The following is a 22072-nucleotide window of genomic DNA, read 5'->3' as shown; positions in this document are numbered from 1 at the left end:
TCGGATCTAAATACGAGCATTGGCTCACGTAATGAGCCACGAGCCAGGCTGTGGGTATGCGTGACGCGTTTCCCGATCCGATCCGATTCACCCAAGCTGACGCTGCCAGCCCGTCAGCTCACTCAGTGTTTCTTGTTCTCCCGTAGCGTGAGGATCTACGCGTTTGTGTGCCTGTGATTTCATTGGTTTTTTTTTTGCATTTAACGTGAAAATAATTATTCCACGATGCCTCTCAAGAAGATTGCTGCCTCAGATAGTGCTGCAAAGAAAAAAAAGGAAGCCATGGCCGTTGAAATTAAGAAAGAAATCGAAGATAAACATGAACGTGGTGTAAGAGTGACGGAATTATTTACCAGTGTTATTTATTAAGGGTAAACTACTGTACAGTATATATTATTTGTCAGTGTTATTTGTTAGGAAAATTCATTTTTATGTTGATATTTTTGGGGGTGCGGAACAGATTAACTGGATTTCCGTTATTTTCAATGGGGAAGTTTGTTGTAGATACGAGAAATTCGCTATACGAGCTCAGTGCTGGAACGAATTAAACTCGTATCTCGAGGTTCCACTGTATATGTCTGTATGTGTGTGTGTACTGTATATATAAAGTACAACCCCAATTCCAATGAAGTTGGGACGTTGTGTAAAATGTAAATAAAACCAGAATACAACGATTTGCAAATCCTTTTCCACCTCTATTCAATTGAATACACTACGAAGACAAGATATTGAATGTTCAAACTGATAAACTTAATTGTTCTTTTGCAAATCTTCACTCATTTTGAATTTGATGCCTGCAACACGTTCTAAATAAGCTGGGACAGGGGCAGCAAAAGACTGGGAAAGTTGAGGAATGTTGTGAACGTTCCACAGGTGAACAGGTTCATTGGAAACAGGTGTTTGTCGTGATTGGGTATAAAAGGAGCATCCTCAAAAGGCTCAGTCATTCACAAGCCAGGATGGGGCGAGGCGAGGGCTTCTCTGGGCCCGAGCTCATCGGAGATGGACTGACGCAAAGTGGGAAAGTGTGCTGTGGTCTGAAGAGTCCACGTTTCAAATTGTTTTTGGAAATCATGGACGTCGCTCACCACTTTGTGAACAACTGCATGGGCAAACAGTCCAGCAGTTTAAGGACAACGTTTCTCAACGTACAATTGCAAGGAATCTAGGGATTTCATCGTCTACTGTCTGTAATATCGTCAAAAGATTCAGAGAATCTGGAGAAATCTCTGCACGTAAGCGGCAAGGCCGAATACCAACACTGGATGCCCGTGACCTTCAATACCTCAGGCGGCACTGCATTGAAAACCGACATCATTCTGTAAAGGATATTACCACGTGGGCGCAGGAATACTTCAGAAAGCCATTGTCAGTTAACACAGTTCGTCGCTACATCTACAAGTGCAAGTTAAAACTCTACCATGCAAAGCGAAAGCCTTACATCAACAACACTTAGAAACGACGCCGGCTTCTCTGGACCCGAGCTCATCTGAGATGGACTGACGCAAAGTGGAAAAGTGTGCTGTGGTCTGACGAGTCCACGTTTCAGATTGTTTTTGGAAATCATGGACGTCGTGTCCTCCGAGCCAAAGAGGAGAAGGACCATCCAGATTGTTATCAGAGCAAAGTTCAAAAGCCAGCATCTGTGACGGTATGGGGGTGCGTTAGTGCCCATGGCGTGGGTAACTTGCACATCTGTGAAGGCGCCATTAATGCTGAAAGGTACATACAGGTTTTGGAGCAACATGTGCTGCCATCCAAGCGACGTCTTTTTCAGGGACGTTCCTGCTTATTTCAGCAGGACAATGCAAAGCCACATTCTGCATGTGTTACAACAGAGTGGCTTCGTAGTAAAAGATTGCGGGTACTAGACTGGCATGCCTGCAATCCACACCTGTCTTCCATTGAAAATGTGTGGCGCATTATGAAGTGCAAAATACGACAACGGAGACCCCGGACTGTTGAGCAACTGAAGTTGTACATCAAGCAAGAATGGGAAAGAACTCCACCTACACAGCTTCAACAATTAGTGTCCTCCGTTCCCAAACGCTTATTTTGTGTTGTTAAAAGGAAAGGTGAGATAACACAGTGGTAAACATGCCCCTGTGCCAGCTTTTGTGGAACGTGTTGCGGGCATCAAATTCAAAATGAGTGAAGATTTGCAAAACAACAATAAAGTTTATCAGTTTGAACATTCGATATCTTGTCTTTGTAGTGTATTCAATTTAATATAGGTGGAAAAGGATTTGCAAATCGTTGTATTCAGTTTTTATTTACGTTTTACACAAGATGCCAACTTCATTGGAACTGGGGTGGTGTGTGCGTGTGTGTGTGTATGTATGACCATGAGGGGGCAACCGCCCTGGTGGCTTTGGGGACCACGGGAACAGAGCTTAGAAGCTCAACCCTATAGGGGCCCGTGGTCACTGCCAGGGGGCGCCCCAATGCCTGAGAAGCCCTGACCCTCAGCACTTCCACCACACCCGGAAGTTCTGGGGGGACGAAGACCAGGGACACCCAGAGTGCTTCCGGGTGCGCAGCCGGTACTTCCGCCACACTTGGGAGTGCCGGCATAAGTTAATCGGGAGGCACCTGGAGCACGTCAGGGGGGTTATAAAAGGGGCCGCCTCCCCCCATTCGATGGCTTGAGTCGGGAGGAAGAGGACGGAGCTCGGGAGGAGAGGAGTGGAGGCAGACCAGAGAAAGAGAGGCATTGTGAGGCCTGGACTTTGGGCGAGTTTTGGGGTTGCGTGCTTCACCTTGTAAATATTAGTGTTGCGGTGCTTAAAAGATGTCTGCCTGTCTGTGTCCGGGCTGTGTCCCACAATATATACAGTATATAATAATATAGATGGCAAGGTACGTATCATCCAGACACACAAGTGTGCATTTTTAAATCTGTCCAGCAGTCAAGAGCGGGATGTACCAACTCTGAGAAAACTAGAAAATCAGAAATGAATGAAAAGATGAAGTGAGCTGCCCACAGAGGAGGCGTTGGTGATGTGAAGCTGGCAGCTCAATTGGCTGCTATGGCATCTCAGCCGGTGGTCCTCCCCGGCTGCTGTTCAGATTTTTATGTCTTTTTTTTGTTCATTTTTGGTATCTTGGTTTATGTTAATACTGCTGGTCATTTATTTTCCACATGTCTATGTATCTTCCTTTACGTTCTCTGTGTTTTGTGGGTGGTCCCCCAAGAGGTGGGGCCACCTGCCTTCATGCACTATAAAGGATGAGGAAAGGCCGCAGTCCTTTGCGGTTCATTGGAGTCGGTGTCATTCTGTGCCGCTGTGACCTTTTGCTCCTGTTTTGACTTTGTCCGCTTTTAGGACGGCCTTTTGACGGCATTGCCTTCTGTGCCTTTGCGCTCCTAAGAACTTATGCTTGTTAACCGAGCTTTTTATTTTATAAAGACTCTTCACTGCCCTTTTCGTAACTAGCAGGGGTTTGACGGTTATTCCCCCTCTAGTGGGCATTTGGAGCCATTGCAGGTGGTGTTGTGCTTAGGGCCAGGGATCTTCACCAGAGGGGACTGGGCGGTCTCATGGTCTGGAATCCCTACAGATTTTATTTTTTTCTCCAGCCGTCTGGAGTTTTTTTTGTTTTTTCTGTCCCCCCTGGCCAATGAACCTTACTCTTATTCGATGTTAATGTTGATTTATTTTTTTTTATAATTGTGTCTTTCATTTTTCTATTCTTTAATATGTAAAGCACTTTGAGCTACTGTTTGTATGAAAATGTGCTATAGAAATAAATGTTGTTGTTGTCCATGGATGGGTTTCAGGGTGTCCGTGAGAGTCAGATAAAAATGAATATTTATATTCACTATACAGCCCGGTACTTTTGATTTTTTTTCTCGCGTGAACTTTCTCACGTGATTTTTCTCGCGCATTACGTCTCTCACCGTTATTTTCCTCGTGTATTATTTTTCTCGCAAATATTTACCTCACCTAAGCCTAACGCGTGAGTTACATAATCGAAAAATACCGGCGAGAGACATCACGTGAGAAAAATTAGCGGTCACCATATAGCCCCAATCCCAATTAATGGTTTACCATCAAAAAAAATGAAAGAAAACACACCCTGCCAACTGCTTACAGAGCGACCCCTAGGCATCTCTTGACTTGCTGGTGGCCCGCATTTACCATTTAGACGTGTGTCATCATTCTCTGCATGACTGCCATCTTGTGCCACTCCATAAGAGCCAAGTGCTAAGTCCAAGATGATAGGTGTGTCACCTCATTCATAACAGCTGCCACTTGCCAGACCCCTGTTCTAAGCAGACAAGTCAAACCCAGGATGTTGGATGGCATGAGATGGCAGCAGCACTACACACTGTGCCCCCATACTGCCTTCTATGGAAAAATGTCATATAAGAATAAAATGTTAATCAGAATTTGCTCCTATGGGGTAAGGCATTGTCCTATAAACTGGAAAGGGGCATTTTACTATTCTTGTCACAACTCACTGGGTGGCACTAAGTGCGCCACTTCACCTGGCAGGAGTAGCTTTGTAAGACTATGGAAAGAAATGTGCAAAAAGGATCAGCGTAGAAGAGTCTTACAGTATTATGAAGATGTGCCATGTGTTGGAAACCACAAAGCTTTACTGTTCAGCCCCTAACATTGACCTGGTGACCCATCAAGAGTCCATTTAACCCACTAGTGACTGTGCCACATGATTATGGAGTTACACAGTCTTTCTTTCTTTCTTTCACTTGGCAGTGTTGCCCTCTAGTGGATCAGACATTTTACTGAAAACCAGACTGGTCATTTTGCTGCTGATGAATTGAGGACTCTGAAGGAGTCGGTCCACCTGCCTGGGCTCAAGTAGCAGAAACATGGAGGCTGTTTGACCGTTTACTTTGGCTGCAACAATAACATCAATAACAATAGTGAAATTAAATATTAATAAGAATCACCCTCTCTCTATAAACATATTACCCCCATCAGCCCCACCATTCAAACCACTGCCAGCTGAAGTGAATAACGTTGATTATCTCATCACAGTGGCACCTGTCAAGGGCTGGCACATATTAGTCAGCACATGACCAGTCAGTTCTCGAAGGTGATGTGTTGGAAGGAGGAAAAATGGGCAAGCGTGAGCATTTGAGGGACTTTGACAAGGACCCCATTGTGATGGCGAGACCACTGGGTCAGAGTGTCTCCAAAATGGCAGGTTTAGTGAGGTGTTTCCAGTATGTGGTATTTAGTACCTACTAAACGTGGGCCAAGGAAGGACAACCGGCAGACCGGCGACAGGGTCATGGGTGCTCAAATGTTATTGATGTGTGTGGACAGCAAAGGTCAACCCATTTGGTAGGATCCCACAGAAGAGCTACTGTAGTACAAGTTGCTGAAAAACTTCATGCTGACTGTGAGAGAAAAGTGTCAGGGCACAAAGTGCATTGCACCCTGCTTTGTAGCCACAGACCAGTCCGAGTGCCCAAGCTGACCTGTATGCCACTTAAAGAGTCCACAATGGGCAAGTGAGTATCAGAACTGGACCACCGAGCAATAGAATTAGGTGGCCTGGTCTGATGAATCACATTTTCTTTTGGATGATGTGGATGGCTGGGTGTGTGTGCCTCATTTACGGTACCTGGGGAAGAGATGGCTGCAGGGTTCACAATCAGAAGTAGGCAAGCTGGCAAAGGCAGTGTGGTGCTCTGGGCAAAGTCCTGATGGGAAACCTTGGGTCCTGCCATTCATGGGGATGTCCCTTTGACATGTTATCATCTACCTAAAAATTGCTGCAGACCACTTACACCCCTTAATGGTAGCAGCATTCCCTGATGGGCCTCTGTCAGCAGAATAATGCGCCCTACCACACTGCAAACACAGTGAGGAACGTGACAGGGAGATCAGGGTGTTGACTTGGCCTACAAATTCGAGTATCTGTGGGATGAGTCGGCCTATCATCTATCTATCTATCTATCACATATATAGCGCCTTACACATCTATCTGTCTATCTATTATGTATATAGTGCCTTACATATCTATCTATCTCTTTCTATTACGTATATAGCGCGTTACACATCTATCTATCTATCTATTATCCATAAAGCACCTTACATATCTGTCTGTCTGTCTATTACTTATATAGCACCTTACATTTCTGTCTATCTATTACTCAAGTAGCACCTTACATATATATCTATCTACCTATCTATTACGTATATAGTGCCTTACACATCTATCTGTCTATCTATCTATTATGTATATAGTGCCTTACATGTCTATCTATCTATCTATTACATATATAGCGCATTACACATCTATCTATTATACATAAAGCACCTTACATATCTGTCTGTCTGTCTATTACTTAAATACTGCCTTACATACTCCTATCTATCTATCTATCTATCTATTATATAGTTCCTTTTACATCTATCTATCTATCTATCACATATATAGCGCCTTACACATCTATCTGTCTATCTATCTATTATGTATATAGTGCCTTACATGTCTATCTACTTGTTTATTACTTATATAGCACCTTACATTTCTGTCTTTCTATCTATTACTTAAGTAGCACCTTGCATATATATCTACCTATCTATTATGTATATAGCGCCTTACATATCTATCTATCTATTACGTATATAGCGCGTTACACATCTATCTATCTATTATACATAAAGCACCTTACATATCTGTCTGTCTGTCTATTACTTAAATACTGCCTTACATACTCCTATCTATCTTTCTATCTATCTATCTATCTATCACGTATATTGCGCCTTTCATATCAATTTCTAAACGTTTTTCCCACAAGGTTTCATGCTGTACAAGTAGTGTGGAAAACGGGGTAAGGAGTGTCATGGTGGTGAAAAGTCGCATGTTGCTTGACTATCTCACTGTACACGCGACAGTATGTCTTCAGCTACTACAGTCATGAGCTGACTTAAGGCGCCATTTGGCCGTATGTCCGTCACAAAGTGTACAGATCATTGCTACTGAGCCGCAGTGAGTCTGATGAGGGTCACCAGTATGCGTACGGTTGCTGCCGGTATGAAGGAGCACAAACCAATCTTCATGAATCAGAAGCCGCAGTCTTTCTCAGGCACTGGTGGGTTGCCATCATTGGTTTGCGAGTGGGTCACGTGGTTTGCCTTAACAATTGTCACCGTTGTCTGGTGTTTCCCCTTTTCTAACTGAGCTTGTTTGAACAAGGGGGACCCCCTTTCGTACTTGTTTCACCAAGGGAATGGTTTGCAATTGCTGCCACTCAACTTAGTGTCACAAGACCATAAAGGTTGAGAAACATGGGTGTAAGGAAAGGCGGTGAGAGTGAAACACGTTACGTACGTGGGGTGGCGCCGATCAAAACAAACCTTAAAGGGTCCTCCAAGAGTAAGAAAATATGAGACCTTGTGAAATAATAATGATAATAACCGCAATCGATTTTTGGATTGTGGCCGGTTCTGGCTGTTGTTTTCCCATGGCCCTCGACTGTGAGTGCTAATCAGGGATGTGTGGTAAGGGGAGGCAGGGGAGGCATGAAAAGTAAACAAACAAATAAAGTGTCAACTGGTGTTTTCTGTATGATTCCAATGATTCTGATCATTTTTATAGTCAAAATCGCTGAATTTGCACATTTCCTATTCATATACAGGGGAGAAATGTGAGGTGCGGCAGCGACGAGCCTCACCTCCCCTCAGACTGCGCTCTCCTCACACACTGATGGGGTTGATGCGTGCAGTTGGCGCCTGCCTGTCGCCGTCTCTCTGTATGTCGCCAATATAAGGTGTGCAGACACGTTTATTATACACTCTGACTGTCCACAGTCTGGCTAATATCGTTAATGAATTTGTGTGACATATTTAGTCTTGCTGATCGGACATAAAACCGGAGTGAAATAGTGAGGCAGACCGTACCGTGTGGCACCGAAGGGGGCGCATGTGAGCCCAACTGGTGCTCGTTGCTGCTGTTCTTCTTGGCGATAATCTCCATTGAGGCGGAGAGACTTTTGAAACGAAGGGAAAATAAGGACTTTAAAAAGAAAGTGCCGGAGATTTTCATGAAGTAGGATAGGCGCATAGACTTCATTTACAAATAAAGGTAAGACCATAAACGGTTTTCAATTTTATAAAAATTGGGATCAGACTAAGAAAAAAAAAAAATCCAATATTTAAAAACTTGATTTTAACCTTCAATAAAATACTCTGGGCAGCATGGTGGCACAGTGGTAGCGCTGCTGCCTCACAATTAGGAGACCTGGGTTCGCTTCGCAGAGGTCCTCCCTGTGTGGAGTTTGCATGTTCTCCCCGTGTCTGCGTGGGTTTCCTCCCACAATCCAAAGACATGCAGGTGAGGTGTGTTGGCGATCCTAAATTATCCCTAGTGTGTGCTGTGTGTGTGTCCTGCGATGGGCTGGCACCCTACCCGGGGTTTGTGCCTGCCTTGCGCCCTGTGGTGGCTGGGATTGGCTCCAGCAGACCCCCGTGAACCTGTAGTTAGGATATAGCGGTTTGGATAATGGATGGATGGATGAATTAAAAGCTTTTAAAAGCAACTAAATGTTTCAATTAAGGTCAGAATTGAAATCCGTTTTTTTCTGTAGACCTCTATATGCTTTCATTTGTATTGTATGAGTATAAATTGTGGAATTGCAACAGCAAATTTAGAACACATGGAGGGCGAGGAGCAAATGCACTCTGCCCGCTCTCTCTCACTTTCGTAGCCAAATATGCGCCTCAGCTACCTGTGTGTGCGTAAAGAACGCTGATGAGATATGAAACATAACCAGTAGTCCGTGTGCATGCTGGCTGCCAGTTGAATAGTCGATAAGCTGCTCTTTTGGGTTCATATATTTGTAAATCTCACTCTGAAGGAGTTGCCGGCCATGAACCTCACTGCACGTCGCTGATACGAATCACCTGAACCCGGTCGGCTGTAATCGGTGCCTGACCGTATTTTGATTTGTATTCTTATTTGCTCTCTGACCTGACTTTGCAGTCCATGGAGACTCCGTCTGCTCCACGTCACCTATGCCTTTCCTGTCTTTCTCTTACAAGAAGAGAGCCTTTTCGTGCTTGAATGCAGCAGAGGGTCTGGGGTGTCCAGGTATTAGTTTTTGACATTGACTTGATGGTACAGTTTTTTAATTAAAAATTCTAACAGCCCCTGTTCGCGTCACTCGCCAACCCCCGGGGGACTTGCGCTGGGTACCCGCTCTCTCGTGGCTGAGCCGCTGTAAAGGTGTCAGGGTGCCCCTCTGTCAGAAAAAGCGATGGTATTTAAAGAGATGATTTATAAAAGAGTATGCAGGGCTCAGGAGGAAGACGGGTTGGTCCTTAGTTCAACACCATCTTACCAACACTTACTTCAACACCATCCAACCTCTGCTCCTCAGGGACAAGCTGACTGGGATGGCAGTAGATTCACACCTGGTGACATGGATCGTGGACTATCTTACAGACAAACCTCAGTATGTGCGTCTCGGGAACTGCAGGTCTGACATTGTGGTCAGCAGCACAGGAGCGCCGCAGGGGACTGGACTTTCTCTGGTCCTGTTCAGCCAACATACATCAGACTTCTAATACAACTCCTGCCACCTGCAAACGTTCACTGACGACACTGCTATGGTGGGCTGCATCAGGAGTGGGAAGGAGGAGGAGTATAGGAACCTAATCAAGGACTTTGTTAAATGGTGCGACTCAAACCACCTACACCTGAACACCAGCAAAACCAAGGAGCTGGTGGTGGATTTTAAGAGGACCAGGCCCCTCATGGACCCCATGATCATCAGAGGTGACTGTGCAGAGGGTCCAGACCTAGAAATACCTGGGAGTGCAGCTGGATGATAAACTGGACTGGACTGCCAATACTGATGGTCTGTGTAAGAGAAGACAGAGCCGACTATACTTCATTAGAAGGCTGGCATCCTTCAACATCTGTAGTAAGATGCTGCAGATGTTCTATCAGACAGTTGTGGTGAGCGCCCTCTTCTACGCGGTGGTGTGCTGGGGAGGCAACATAAAGAAGAGGGACACCTCATGTCTGGACACACTTGTTAGGAGCGCCGGCAGGCTCTATTGTAGGCACAGAGCTGGACAGTTTAACATCCATGGCAGAGTGACGGGCGCTGAGCAGACTCCTGTCAATCATGGAGAATCCACTGCATCCACTGAACAGGATCATCTCCAGACAGAGGAGCAGCTTCAGCGACTGACAGACTGAGGAGACCCCACACTATGCGACTCTTCAGTTCCACCCGGGGGAGTAAACGTTAACATTGTACAAAGTTATTGTCTGCTTTTACATGCATTGTTATCACTCTTTAATATTGTTTTTTGTATCAGTATACTGCTGCTGGATTATGTGAATTTCCCCTTGGGATTAATAAAGCATCTATCTATCTATCTATCTATCTATCTATCTATCTATCTATCTATCTATCTATCTATCTATCTATCTATCTATCTATCTATCTATCTATCTATCTATCTAGTTGTTATAGACCAGCAGTTCTCAACCTTTCTAGTGCCGCGACATTCAATTCATTTAATTCAATTTCCCATGCTGTGGCGACCCCAACCGTAAAATTATTTTTGTTGCTACTTCGTAACTGTAATTTTGCTGCTGTTATGAATCGTAATGTAAATGTCTGATATGCAGGATGTACTTTCATTGTTACAAATTGAACATAATTAAAGCATCGTGATTAATAACAAAAACAATATGTAATTATAGATTGTGAAATATTGATTTCTAATTACAAATAAATGAAATTTTTGTCTTTATGACTTACGTTTATTTGTGTTTCTTCATCGTGTATTGAACTGTATTCACCGTATTCATGTTGTATACTTACGTGAAAATGTGACCAGCATGGCGTAACATGGGTAACAGTCTTAATATAACAACAGTGAACTACATTGCTACAAAACTGTTGTGACGGTACGCGTAAAAAGCCTACGTCAGTGTAAAGGTTGAGGCTGCTTCTTTCTCACCAGATCAGAAATTCTCGGGGCAGCCTTTGCAACAGCACAACGAAGATCATCTTCTGCAACTACTTCTGTATTTAGACTTGATAACCAACAAGCTGGAAAACCCTGTTTCGCAAAGATATGTTGTTGGGAATGGAAGAAGGGCATAAATCCCCGCAATGGCGTGACGTTACGTAACATCACACCGTTCAATGTGCAGTAATGTAAACAGTTAAAAATAATAAAGTCACGACAATTAAAACGTTTGAAATTATTCTGATTCAATTGTCTGCAACATCTATCCTTGAATGACAATTATAGTAAAAAACTAGTAACTTCCAACGGAAAAATTTTGTACAATAACAAGTTTTACACATCAGAATAGACAAAAGTCATATTTCCAATGGTCTTAGGCGACCCCTGGCAAATCGTCATTCGAACCCCTGACGGGATCGCGTCCCACAGGCTGAGAACCGCAGTTATAGAGAAAAAATCGGCTACTTGAGTATTTCACTACAACTGTCTATTTGAAATACCAATGAATAATGAAACTTAGTAAAAGTAAAACGTAATAAAAAGTAAATAGAACATTAAATTACATTAACGCCCTGTCAAAAACAATATTATGACTTTCTTTACCCTCTGTCTTACATTCTATAAACGCTGCTTTTTTTTGCGTTTCTGTGTGCATATTGTTTGGGATATTTTTCCCTTTGCCATTAACTGGACAATTCTCTTTGTTCTTGATTTGTATTATTTTGCAGCTCTTTATGGTTCATTTTCTTTGTTTTGACGTTCATTCTCACCTCTTGGTGCCGTTTTTCTAATGCGATGTAAAAATTTTTTTTATAATTTTATTGTAATTATTCCATACAAATCAATCAATTTTTACAAAAAGTAGGATTGAGAACATGTTGACCCCCCTCCCGAGAGAGAGAGCGTGGCCAATGGGGTAAAGCTTGAGGCTTGTAAACGTACCTAAATTAATGAGATTAATAGGCCAAGAGATGAATGGAGAAGATAAAAGAAATGCGGAGATAATTGCTTCCTCGGTCCATTAAGAGATTATTCTAAAATATTACTGATTAGATCCTGCCAGGTTTTGAAAAACTTCTGTACTGATCCTCTAACTGAGTATTTGATTTTTTCCAATTTCAAATAGTATAACACATCAGTTTCCCACTGACTTAAAAGAGGAGAGTTTGGGTTCTTCCAGTTTATCAGAATAAGTCTGAGTGCCAACAGTGTAGTGAATGCAATCACAATTTGTTTGTCCTTCTCCACTTTAAACCCATCTGGAAGAACCCCAAACACAGCTGTTAATGGGTTAGGAGGGATTGTGAGTCCAAGGCTGTCTGAAAGGTAATTAAACATTTTGGTCCAGAATGATGTTAATTTGGTGCAGGCCCAGAACATGTGACCCAGTGAGGCTGGAGCTCGATTGCAGCGTTCACAGGATGGCTCTCGCCCTGGAAACAGTTTGGAGAGTTTTAGGTGAGACAGATGTTCTTGATATATAATTTTGAGTTGAATAATTGTGTGCTTTACGCATATGGAGCTCGAGTGAATTCTCTGCATTGCTACTTTCCACTCCTTTTCTGATATATTGATTAAGAGATCTTTTTTCCCAGTGTCCTCTTGGATCTTTGAAAGGGAGGGACTGTAAAATAATTTTATATATTGCAGAGATGGTGTCTAAGTACTCGAAATTGAACAATATTTTTTCCAGCATGGACGAGGGTGTAAGATGAGGAAAATCTGGAAGGTTCTGTTTAACAAAGTTCCTGATTTGAAGATAGTGAAAGAAATGTGTAGCTGGAAAGTTAAATTTGCGATGTAATTGTTCATAGGATGCAAAGACGTTGTCTGTATAAAGATCTCTAAGCAAGTTAATTCCAAATTTTTTCCAGATATTAAAAACTGCTGTGGACTCGGACCCGGACACACACAGACGGACATCGTCAGTTCCACCACACACGGTTTATTTACAATATTTACAGAAATAATGTCAGTGCACTTCCCAGTGCCTCCAGCACCGTTCCCCCAAATGTCCAGGCCTTACAGTCTTTGTGCCTCTCTCTTGGCCGCCTCCCGTCCTCCCTCCAGCTCCGTCCTCCTCTTAAATAGGAACCCGGATGGCTACGTGTCCTCCGTAGACACGTCCCAGTGTGGCGGAAGTGCCGGCTGCGCACCCGGAAGCCGTTCGGGGGTCCCCGGTCGTCTTCCCCCCAGCACTTCCGCCACACCAGGAAGGGATATTCAGGCACCGGGGCGCCGCCTGGCAGTGACCACGGGTCCCTACAGGGTTGGGCTTCCAAGCCCTTTACCCGAGGCCCCCAACACAACAAGGGCGGACGCCCCCTCACGGTCTGGAGGAGGTACAAGCCCTTCTCCGGTCCTCCTGGGCGTCCCGGCCGGGCGCAACACTGCATATGTTTGCGAAGGTTGAAAGAGGTGTTACTCTTGCAGAGGTGCCACAGCCATCTTAAAATGCTTTCTACATTGGTTCATGTTCTGAGTGAGTGGAGCACAACTGGGTTATCAGTATATTGGCGATAACTTCTGTTTATTGGAGCACAAAGCAGGGAATATAAAGAAGTACTGCAGGATTTTACTTCTATTGCGGACCGGGCCTGTGTCTGCTCATCTATTTGTGTCCAGGTTTTTATAGCTTGTGTGTTTGCTGCCCAGTAATAAAACTGGAAGTGAGGTAGAGCCATGCCACCTTCTGCCTTAGGTCTTTGTAGGGTCGCTCTTTGGATACGTGGATGTTTTGAGTTCCAAATAAATGAGGTTATGGTTGAATCTAATTGCCTAAAAAATGATATATTGGTGTATATTGGAATGTTTGTGGTATAGCGGGTCTGCGGCTTCTGAATCCGTATAGCTGTGTCGTTATCCGTGGGCGCGATTGCACAACCGCGGGGAGTTAATGGGGTGATTGGAGCGAGTCGCACCAGCACGTGAGGGTGCGGTCGTTCTTGTTTGCCTCATTGGCTTCCTGCGGTGTGTAATTAAGACGCTGTGCCCACGGAGACAGAGAGGGGATATGTGTATATATAAATGAAGGTACACCAGAAAGGGAGGACAAAAAAAAAAAAAACGGTTGAAAAAAAAGATAAGATAAATCGTGGAAAAGGAGAGGAAAAATTTGTGAAAAAAAAAAGAGAGATCGTGGGAGAGAAATGGAAGGAGGTTAAAGTACGGCAATGGCAGTCTAGGCTGGATGATCCGGCCACCTTAAGAGAGAGAAAGAACGAGCGGGGGGCCCGCGAAGGAGCGTTAGATGGGGGCGCTCTAGGGGGCTACTTCGCCCCACTGACAACTAGCGAGTGGGATGAGCAGGAGAGGTGTCATCCCGCTGGATCTGAGGAGCGACTACGGGTGCGCGAAAGATCACGGGAGGAGAGCCAGCCTCGTCGGTCTGGCAGTGACGTCCGTTTGGAGGCCAAGATGGAGGTTGACAGAAGGAGCTCGTGGCTGTTGGGTGTCCGCGGCTGCGAGTAATGGTGAGCCGGGGAGAGAGTGATGGAGGTGGGCCAGAGAACAAGAAGGGAGTGAGACTGCATTTTTAACCTCCATTTATTTATTGATTTTAACCTCCACATGTTTTATTGGATTTATGTATTGAACTTTGACACTGCACTTTTGCACTTTTTGATTTGGTGGTTTTGAATAAAAAGCACTTTATGGAATATCCCCTGGCCTTGAGAGATTTGTCCCTATGTGTCCGCTCATCTCGGTGACATTATCGACGGTGTTGGGTTCAAGGGCTCCTGAACAGCAATAGGAGCATGGAGTCGAACTCGCATTTGAAATAAAAAAAGAAGCTTAGGAAGGATATTCATCTTAACAACGTTAATTCTTCCAGCTAGAGTGAGATGAAGGGTTGACCATCTATGCAAGTCTTGCTTATTTTTTTCCATGCAGACGGTGAAATTTTGTTGATAAAGAGCTTTATGTTGACTTGTGATGTTAACCCCGAGGTATTTAAACTGATCTGCAATGATAATCTAATATTATATGCTTGAGAATTCACTGGAAAGAGTACACTTTTATTCAAATTAATTCTGGGACCAGCGATCTTTTGAAATTCGGTGAGTGCTGTTAAGACTGCAGGCCCAGAATTTTGTGGGTCTGACATATAAAGTACCTTATCATCTGCATAGAGAGAAATGTTCTGTTCCAGTCCTTCTTTATCTGATAAGCATTTCGACAATGAACCGCCAGTGGTTCAGTGGCAATTGCCAATAGCAGCGGTGACAAGGGGCATCCTTGTCTGGTACCACTCACTAGTCTGAATGAATGTTGTTAATACAAACTGAAGCTGAGGATTGGCATACAGTAGTTTGATCCATTCACAAATGTTCGGGCCAAACCCAAATTTCTCTAATGTAGTGAAAATTCAACATTCTTGAATGATTTGCTTTTCTGCCTAGCATTGATTGGGCGAGCGGTGTGGAGGGGCGTGGTCAAGGCCGAATAACGTGCGGGCGCGACGGAACGTTTTAAATATCATTGTAGAAGATCATGGAAAACAACTAATGAAAGCGTGTCATCGTCTACCACTAAATTTTAGATTTTGATTTACAACCGAAATAAACAGGAGACCAGCTGCTCAACGTACGCCTTGTCTGGTCCAAGAACATTTCAGTGATGGCATTTCAAAGTCAAACACAGACTATTTTGATTGATTCACATATCTCGTTTTTTCTGCTCATTTTAGGTGTGTGGTCGATCAGCATCAAGTGGACACCAACACCAGTCTTGTCATACTTTGCTTGGACTTGAGCAGCAAAAACTCGACGTCTGGGAGGATCCTGCAGATATCCAAGGGCAAAGACTACGGTACGTGGTGCACATGCAGGTAGGCTGCTCAGCCCTCTTCTGTCCGATGCTCGGTGTTTCTATTGCGTTGTGTCGACAGAGTCAGTTGTGTTTCATTGGATGGGCAGCCTGTTAAAAGCGGGACACATCGAAATTGTTCGGTTATTGATCGGGGGACGCTTAGCCTGGAATCAGAAATGTTGCTGTCACCAGGGCCGGCTCTGGGCATAGTCTGAATACTTCTAGAGATGAGAGGTGTCAGTTTTTGATTTCTGAAACATCTGCTAACCTTTCTGGTCACATGTTGTCACTTTGTCATGATGGGTTATTGAGTGGAGATTGATGGGCAAAAAAAAAAGGGCAAATGTATGCATTTCAGTTGAAATTTACAAGCCCGCAAAGTGGGCAGAAAGTGAAGGGGGTCTCAATACCCGCTGAATCTTCAGACTACATGTGCACCCCGGCGTTTGCTGTCAGACATCTGCTGAAATGTGTCACCCCGAGCAGGTCACTTCACTTCACCTGCCTGAGCTCCAGTCAGAAAACCAAAGGAATGCCACCTGCTGTACCTCACATGCCATAAGTCACCTTGGATGAAGACGTCAGGCACGTGAATGACGAAGTGGTGGGTGTGCCATGTGACCTCGTGGCTCTACAAAGTCCACGCTGCACTGCCCTGCCAGCTCCTTCTCCATGTGTGTCAACAGATAACACAGGCCGCCATCTTTATTAATCCCGTGGGGAAATTCACAAGCATGGGTGGGCTTCTGCACACGTATGCTTAGCTCAGACACAATCACGGCTAAGGTGCTACTGCTACTGGACAGACGTAAATTCGGTACAGAATCTTCTGTATGTGATTTGTCTGCCTTGATCTCTGGAGTTGCCCAAAGTTCTCTGTTTAAAAATCTGCACATTCAGAAGTGCCATCGGAGTTTATCATTTGTTTTATTTTGGTAGAGTAATATATATATTGTTCTGCTTTCCCCTATTGTATTATTAATATGTAGCCTTAGAATGCCTAATCTCACAGACTTACCACTGTTTATAAAGGTATTATTTTATATAACTTATCCCCACCTTCTCTTCTATATCTATAACCTCAGGCAATTAGATGTAGTAAAAAGACAAGCAGGAGTTAAGTTACACATAAAATAATATATCTATACTAATAAAAGGCAAAGCCCTCACTGACTCACTCATCACTAATTCTCCAACTTCCCGTGTATGTAGAAGGCTTACTTACAAAATCTGGGCAGGTTTCATTTCGAAATTCTACGCATAACAGTCATAACTGGAAGCTATTTTTCTCCATATACTGTAATGGAGATGAGCTCAAAAGCCGTGGGGGCGGAGTTTCGTGTGACATCATCACGCCTCCCACATAATCACGCAGTACGCAGAAAACCAGGAAGAGCTCCAAAAAGTGCTGAAGAAAACATGCATTATATAATTGAGAAGGCAGCGAAACAATAAGAAGCGAGCGAGTGACATATACAACCATATTCATGAGTTCTGCTACTTTGGAAACAAAGCACGGTGTAAACCTAAAGTTTAAATTAAGTTCATAGACAGGCTGCCGCTCGCGTTTGTAATTTAGTGCCTGCCCATATAAGGCCGTCCGTCAGCGGCAATCCAATAGAAACACTGCGGCTAAATATTCACGGGTGAAGGGCTGTGCTTATGCAAACGAAGATGAGATGGTCAGGGTGGTGTTTGGTACAAACTCAGCAAAAGTGCAAGAAAAATGTTTAAGTGCCGGGTCGCGGAAGACACGCACAGGAGCGGAGGAGCGACAGTGCCATCCCGGATGGTTAATGGCAGGGCTGTCTCTCCAGTCGACACCATACCCGCCGTGACGCTCCCCATAAGGCACTCATATCGCCAGCCAGCGAAGATGTCTCACTACACTTTGTAAAAGAAAAAAGCAACTTTCCTTTCTTTACACCTTTTTTCCTTTTATCCCAAACCAAAGCCTTTCTCTCTTAACACTGCAGAGGACACAAAACTAATTTTCTTTAATTGCTGGTAATGCCGGTAAGGCACATTACCAGAGGCAGAAATGTGGACGTCCACATAGAAAATGTAATTTCTATACCACAGCCGTCGTGTAGCGCCTTTCAAAAGGGATCAACTACCGAGAGATGATCCATATACATTTTAGCTGCTGTTAGTACTACTTACCTGTTGTGTTACACCGTCTTTAAAATGTAGTTTAACCGGCGCGCGCGTGGCTGTGCCGGCATTTGAGATGCTGACTGTGCTTCTGCCTTAAATGAAAGTAAGCACCTTTAATTTTTTACTCCTTCCCCTGTGCTATAGCCCAGACAACTGCAAACACGGGATCCCTTTTCTAGACCGAGGCAAACTAATATTATTACTACAGGCAGAAATTTGGACGTTCACATAGAAAATGTAATTTCTATACCACAGCCGTCGTGTAGCGCCTTTCAAAAGGGATCAACTACCGAGAGATGATCCATATACATTTTAGCTGCTGTTAGTACTACTTACCTGTTCTGTTACACCGTCGTTAAAATGTAGTTTAGCCGAAACCATTCCAGTAGTGCTCAATGTACCTGTACTTCTTAAAACGTTAATGTTTTACTGTTTAATAACTTATAGACTACATTTTATATTTTTCCCTTGCATTTAGTGAGCGAAGCCAATCGGTAATCAGCTATATACTGTATATATATATAATAAAAATATATACAGTAATCCCTCGCTATATCGCGCTTCGACTTTCGCGGATTCACTCTATCGCGGATTTTAAATGTAAGCACATCTAAATATATATCACAGATTTTTCGCTGGTTCGCGGATTTCTGCAGACAATGGGTCTTTTAATTTATGCTACACGCTTCCTCAGTTTGTTTCCCAGTTGATTTCATACAAGGGACGCTATTGGCGGATGGCTTAGAAGCTCCCCAATCAGAGCATGTATTACATATTAACTAAAACTCCTCAATGCTATAAGATATGCATCCCGCGCTTAGCTCGATTGTTTGCTTGTCTCTGCCTCTCTCTCACCCTCTCTGACATTCTCTGCGCCTGACGGAGGGGCTGTGAGCAGAGGTGCTGTTTGCACTGAACCTGTTTGCCTAGTGGATACGGAGGCACCTCTAAGAAATGCCGCTTTATCGCGGTTCTTCCAAAAGCACACGTATTGATTTTTTGATGGTTTGCTTTAATCTCGCTCTCTCACCCTTTTTGACGTTCTCTGCGCCTGACGGAGGAGATGTGAGCAGAGGGGCTGTTTGCTTAGAAGATACTGACGCTCCTCTGAAAAATGCCGCGGCAAACTTAAAAGCACACGTATTGATTTTTTGATTGTTTGCTTTTCTTTGCGAGCCGCCCTCTCTCTCTCTCTCTGAAATTCTCTGCTCCTGAAGAGAAGATCTATTTCCATTCTTTTAATTGTGAGAAAGAACTGTCATCTCTGTCTTATCATGGAGCACAGTTTAAACTTTTGACTAAAGGGTGTTATTTCATGTCTAGAGGGCTCTAATAATGTTAACAGTGTGGGAGAGTTTATAAGGGCTTAAAATATATAAAAATAACTATACAAACTTATGGTTTCTACTTCGCGGATTTTCATCTATCGCGGGGGGTTCTGGAACGCATAAAAACCCCGCGATCGAGGAGGGATTACTGTATATATATATGACAGCAACTCTCATAACAGTGACAAAACAATTACATTGACAATCATGTTACGTTATTTTTTAAATGTTTCCTTTTCTTTTTCAGAACTTCTTTAACACACTACTTCTCCGCTGCGAAGCGCGGGTATTTCGCTAGTTACTGATAATATTCATAAATAATAACAAAATGCAAAGTACATTTGAATATTGGCAACCATACAGCCTGATAAATGGTGATGTGTAATTCAGGTGGCACACAGACTTGTAGTTACTTAAAATGTCTCTAGTTAAGGCATCATTGGTGCTTAGCTTTCAGCCACATGTCTGTTCAATAAGTCTGCTGAGCTGTGCTCTGTGCTCTTCATTGTGTTGTCTTCATCAGTTCATGGTGTGGTAGTCTTCATCAGTTGTTAGCAAGAGAAAGATACTTCTACATCATCACAGGTTAGCGAGAGAGAGAGAGAATGTGGTTGAGCAAGCAAAGTTATAGGTTTTCTGTCCAACCCCTACAGCCAATAGGACATCATGGTACTTAAAGGCCTCTGAGACAAGCCAATTCCAAACAGCCATTTCTCAGACCAATGGGGGGAAATAGTACATCTTAACACCTGCAAACCCAAGACCATATGTTAAACTAACCTGGCTTTGTGTGTGGGATGGAAGAAATACTCAAACTGGTTTAAGACACATCCCCCAAATCCTGTCGTAAAATTACAAAGAAACTTACTCGTAAACGGGGGGAATAAACATGAATGCCTCTCACCAAAGTAACACTAAATTACATTGCTTTGCCTAAATTATAAATAAAGACATACAAAACATTTATCAAGTTATATGCAAAATCTCACATCACAACATCATTCATGCCAGCTCTGAGGCTAAGGATCTGCGTTGGTATCCAGAAACCAACATCAGAAGCTGGCAGACGCAGAGCAGTGCAGCGTGCACTTTGTAGAGGCACGCGGTCACATGGCACACCTGTCACTTTGTCATTCATGTGCCTGATGTCTTCATCCAAGGTGACTTACAGCAGGTGGCATTTCTTTGGTTTTTCCAACTGGAGCTCAGGCAGGTGAAGTGAAGTGACCTGCTCGGGGTGACACAGTGTCAGTAGTGGGATCTGCACACACAGGGTCTGAAGGCCAAAGCTTTATCTAATTTAATCTAAATTGACTTTGGCCACAGGGTAGATAGTGAAAAATATGAAGGGGATGACTTTATTTATTTATTTATTTATTTATTTAAATTCTTGTTCTTTTTGCCTTATATAATTTCTTGTTAGTTTTCACATACCCCTTGGGGTCAGTGCATAGGGTCAGCCATCATACAGCACTCTGTGGAGCAATTGCAGGATAATGGCCTCGCTCAATGCCCCAACTGAGTAGAATCCCCTTTGGGATTTGAAGCTGCAAATTTCCAGATATCGGTGCAGATCCTTAGCCTGACAGCTGGCATGAATGATAAACTCCGATGCCACTTCTGAATGTGTGGGTTTTAAAAAAAGAGCTTTTGGAAACTCCAGAGATCAGGGCAGATGAATCACATACAGAAGATTCCATACAGAATTTCTGTGCGTCCATAAGCAGGAGCAGCAGCACCTTAGCCGTCTGAGCTAAGCATACGTGTGCAGAAGCCCACCCATGCTTGTGAATTTCCCCACGGGATTAATAAAGATGGTGGCCTGTGTTATCTGTTGACACATATGGAGAAGGAGCTGGCAGATACAGAGCAGTGCAGTGTGCACTTTGTAGAGGCACAAGGTCACATGGCACACCTGTCACTTTGTCATTCACGTGCCTGACATCTTCATCCAAGGTGACCAACAGCATGTGAGGTACAGCGGGTGGCATTTCTTTGGTTTTTCCCAACTGGAGCTCAAGCAGGTGAAGTGACCTGCTCGGGGTGACACAGTGTCAGTAGTGGGATCTGAATACACAGGGTCTGAAGGCCAAAGCTTTATTTAATTTAATCTAAATGGACTTTGGCCACAGGGTAGATAGTGAAAAATATTTTATTTATTTATTTATTTATTTATTCTTTTATTTGCCTTATACATGTCAAGTCAAGTTGGGGAGCATGCACTGGTACAGTATGTTGCCGCACCCACCACATGACAAAACAACTCAGGATCCTGGTTGGCAACCCCCCAGGCAGACACGTGGTCGAGTCTCACCCTCCAGAAATGACCCTCTATCTGCCACAGCCAGGTGTTACGTGGGCAACCCCGTGGGTCCTCGGGTCCTCAACAATGAGCCGGATCACCCTCGGGTAATGGTGCCACATGGCCGTAAGTGCTGTAACTGACGCTCCCTCACAATGCAGATCATGTGCCTCATTCGGGACTCTGTGGTCAAACCAGCGGTACCCAAAGATTTTCCAGAGAGTCACAGTACCAAAGGAGTCCCATCTTCGTCTCAGGTCACTGGATGGCGTCCATGTCTCGCAACCATATAGCAAGACAGGAAGCACCAGGACTCTAAAGACTTTGTTCTTTTGCAGAGATATTAGGAGCGCCACACACCCCTTTCCAGCGATCTCATGACCCCCCATGCTCTCCCAATCCGTCTACTGACGTCATACACAATTATACAATTTCTTGTTATTTTTCTCATACCCCTTGGGGTCAGAGCATAGGGTCAGCCTCTGTACAGCACTCCCTGG

The 22072-nt window shown here is 43.9% G+C and overlaps 1 protein-coding gene across 1 annotated transcript in view; it reads left to right on the top strand.

The window, feature by feature from the left end:
- The window catches only part of LOC120527109 (hedgehog interacting protein), a 215047-nt gene that overhangs the window by 102801 nt on the left and 90174 nt on the right, over positions 1-22072 (top strand). The window contains exon 8 of the mRNA XM_039750200.1: positions 15664-15785. Within this exon, the coding sequence (XP_039606134.1) occupies positions 15664-15785 (122 nt within the window). The remainder of the gene's footprint in view (positions 1-15663; positions 15786-22072) is intronic.

This window comes from Polypterus senegalus, chromosome 4 (assembly GCF_016835505.1).
Source record: "Polypterus senegalus isolate Bchr_013 chromosome 4, ASM1683550v1, whole genome shotgun sequence".
Taxonomy (NCBI): domain Eukaryota; kingdom Metazoa; phylum Chordata; class Cladistia; order Polypteriformes; family Polypteridae; genus Polypterus; species Polypterus senegalus.
Note: the sequence above shows the minus strand (reverse complement) of the source record. Positions and strands in the feature narration are given on the sequence as shown.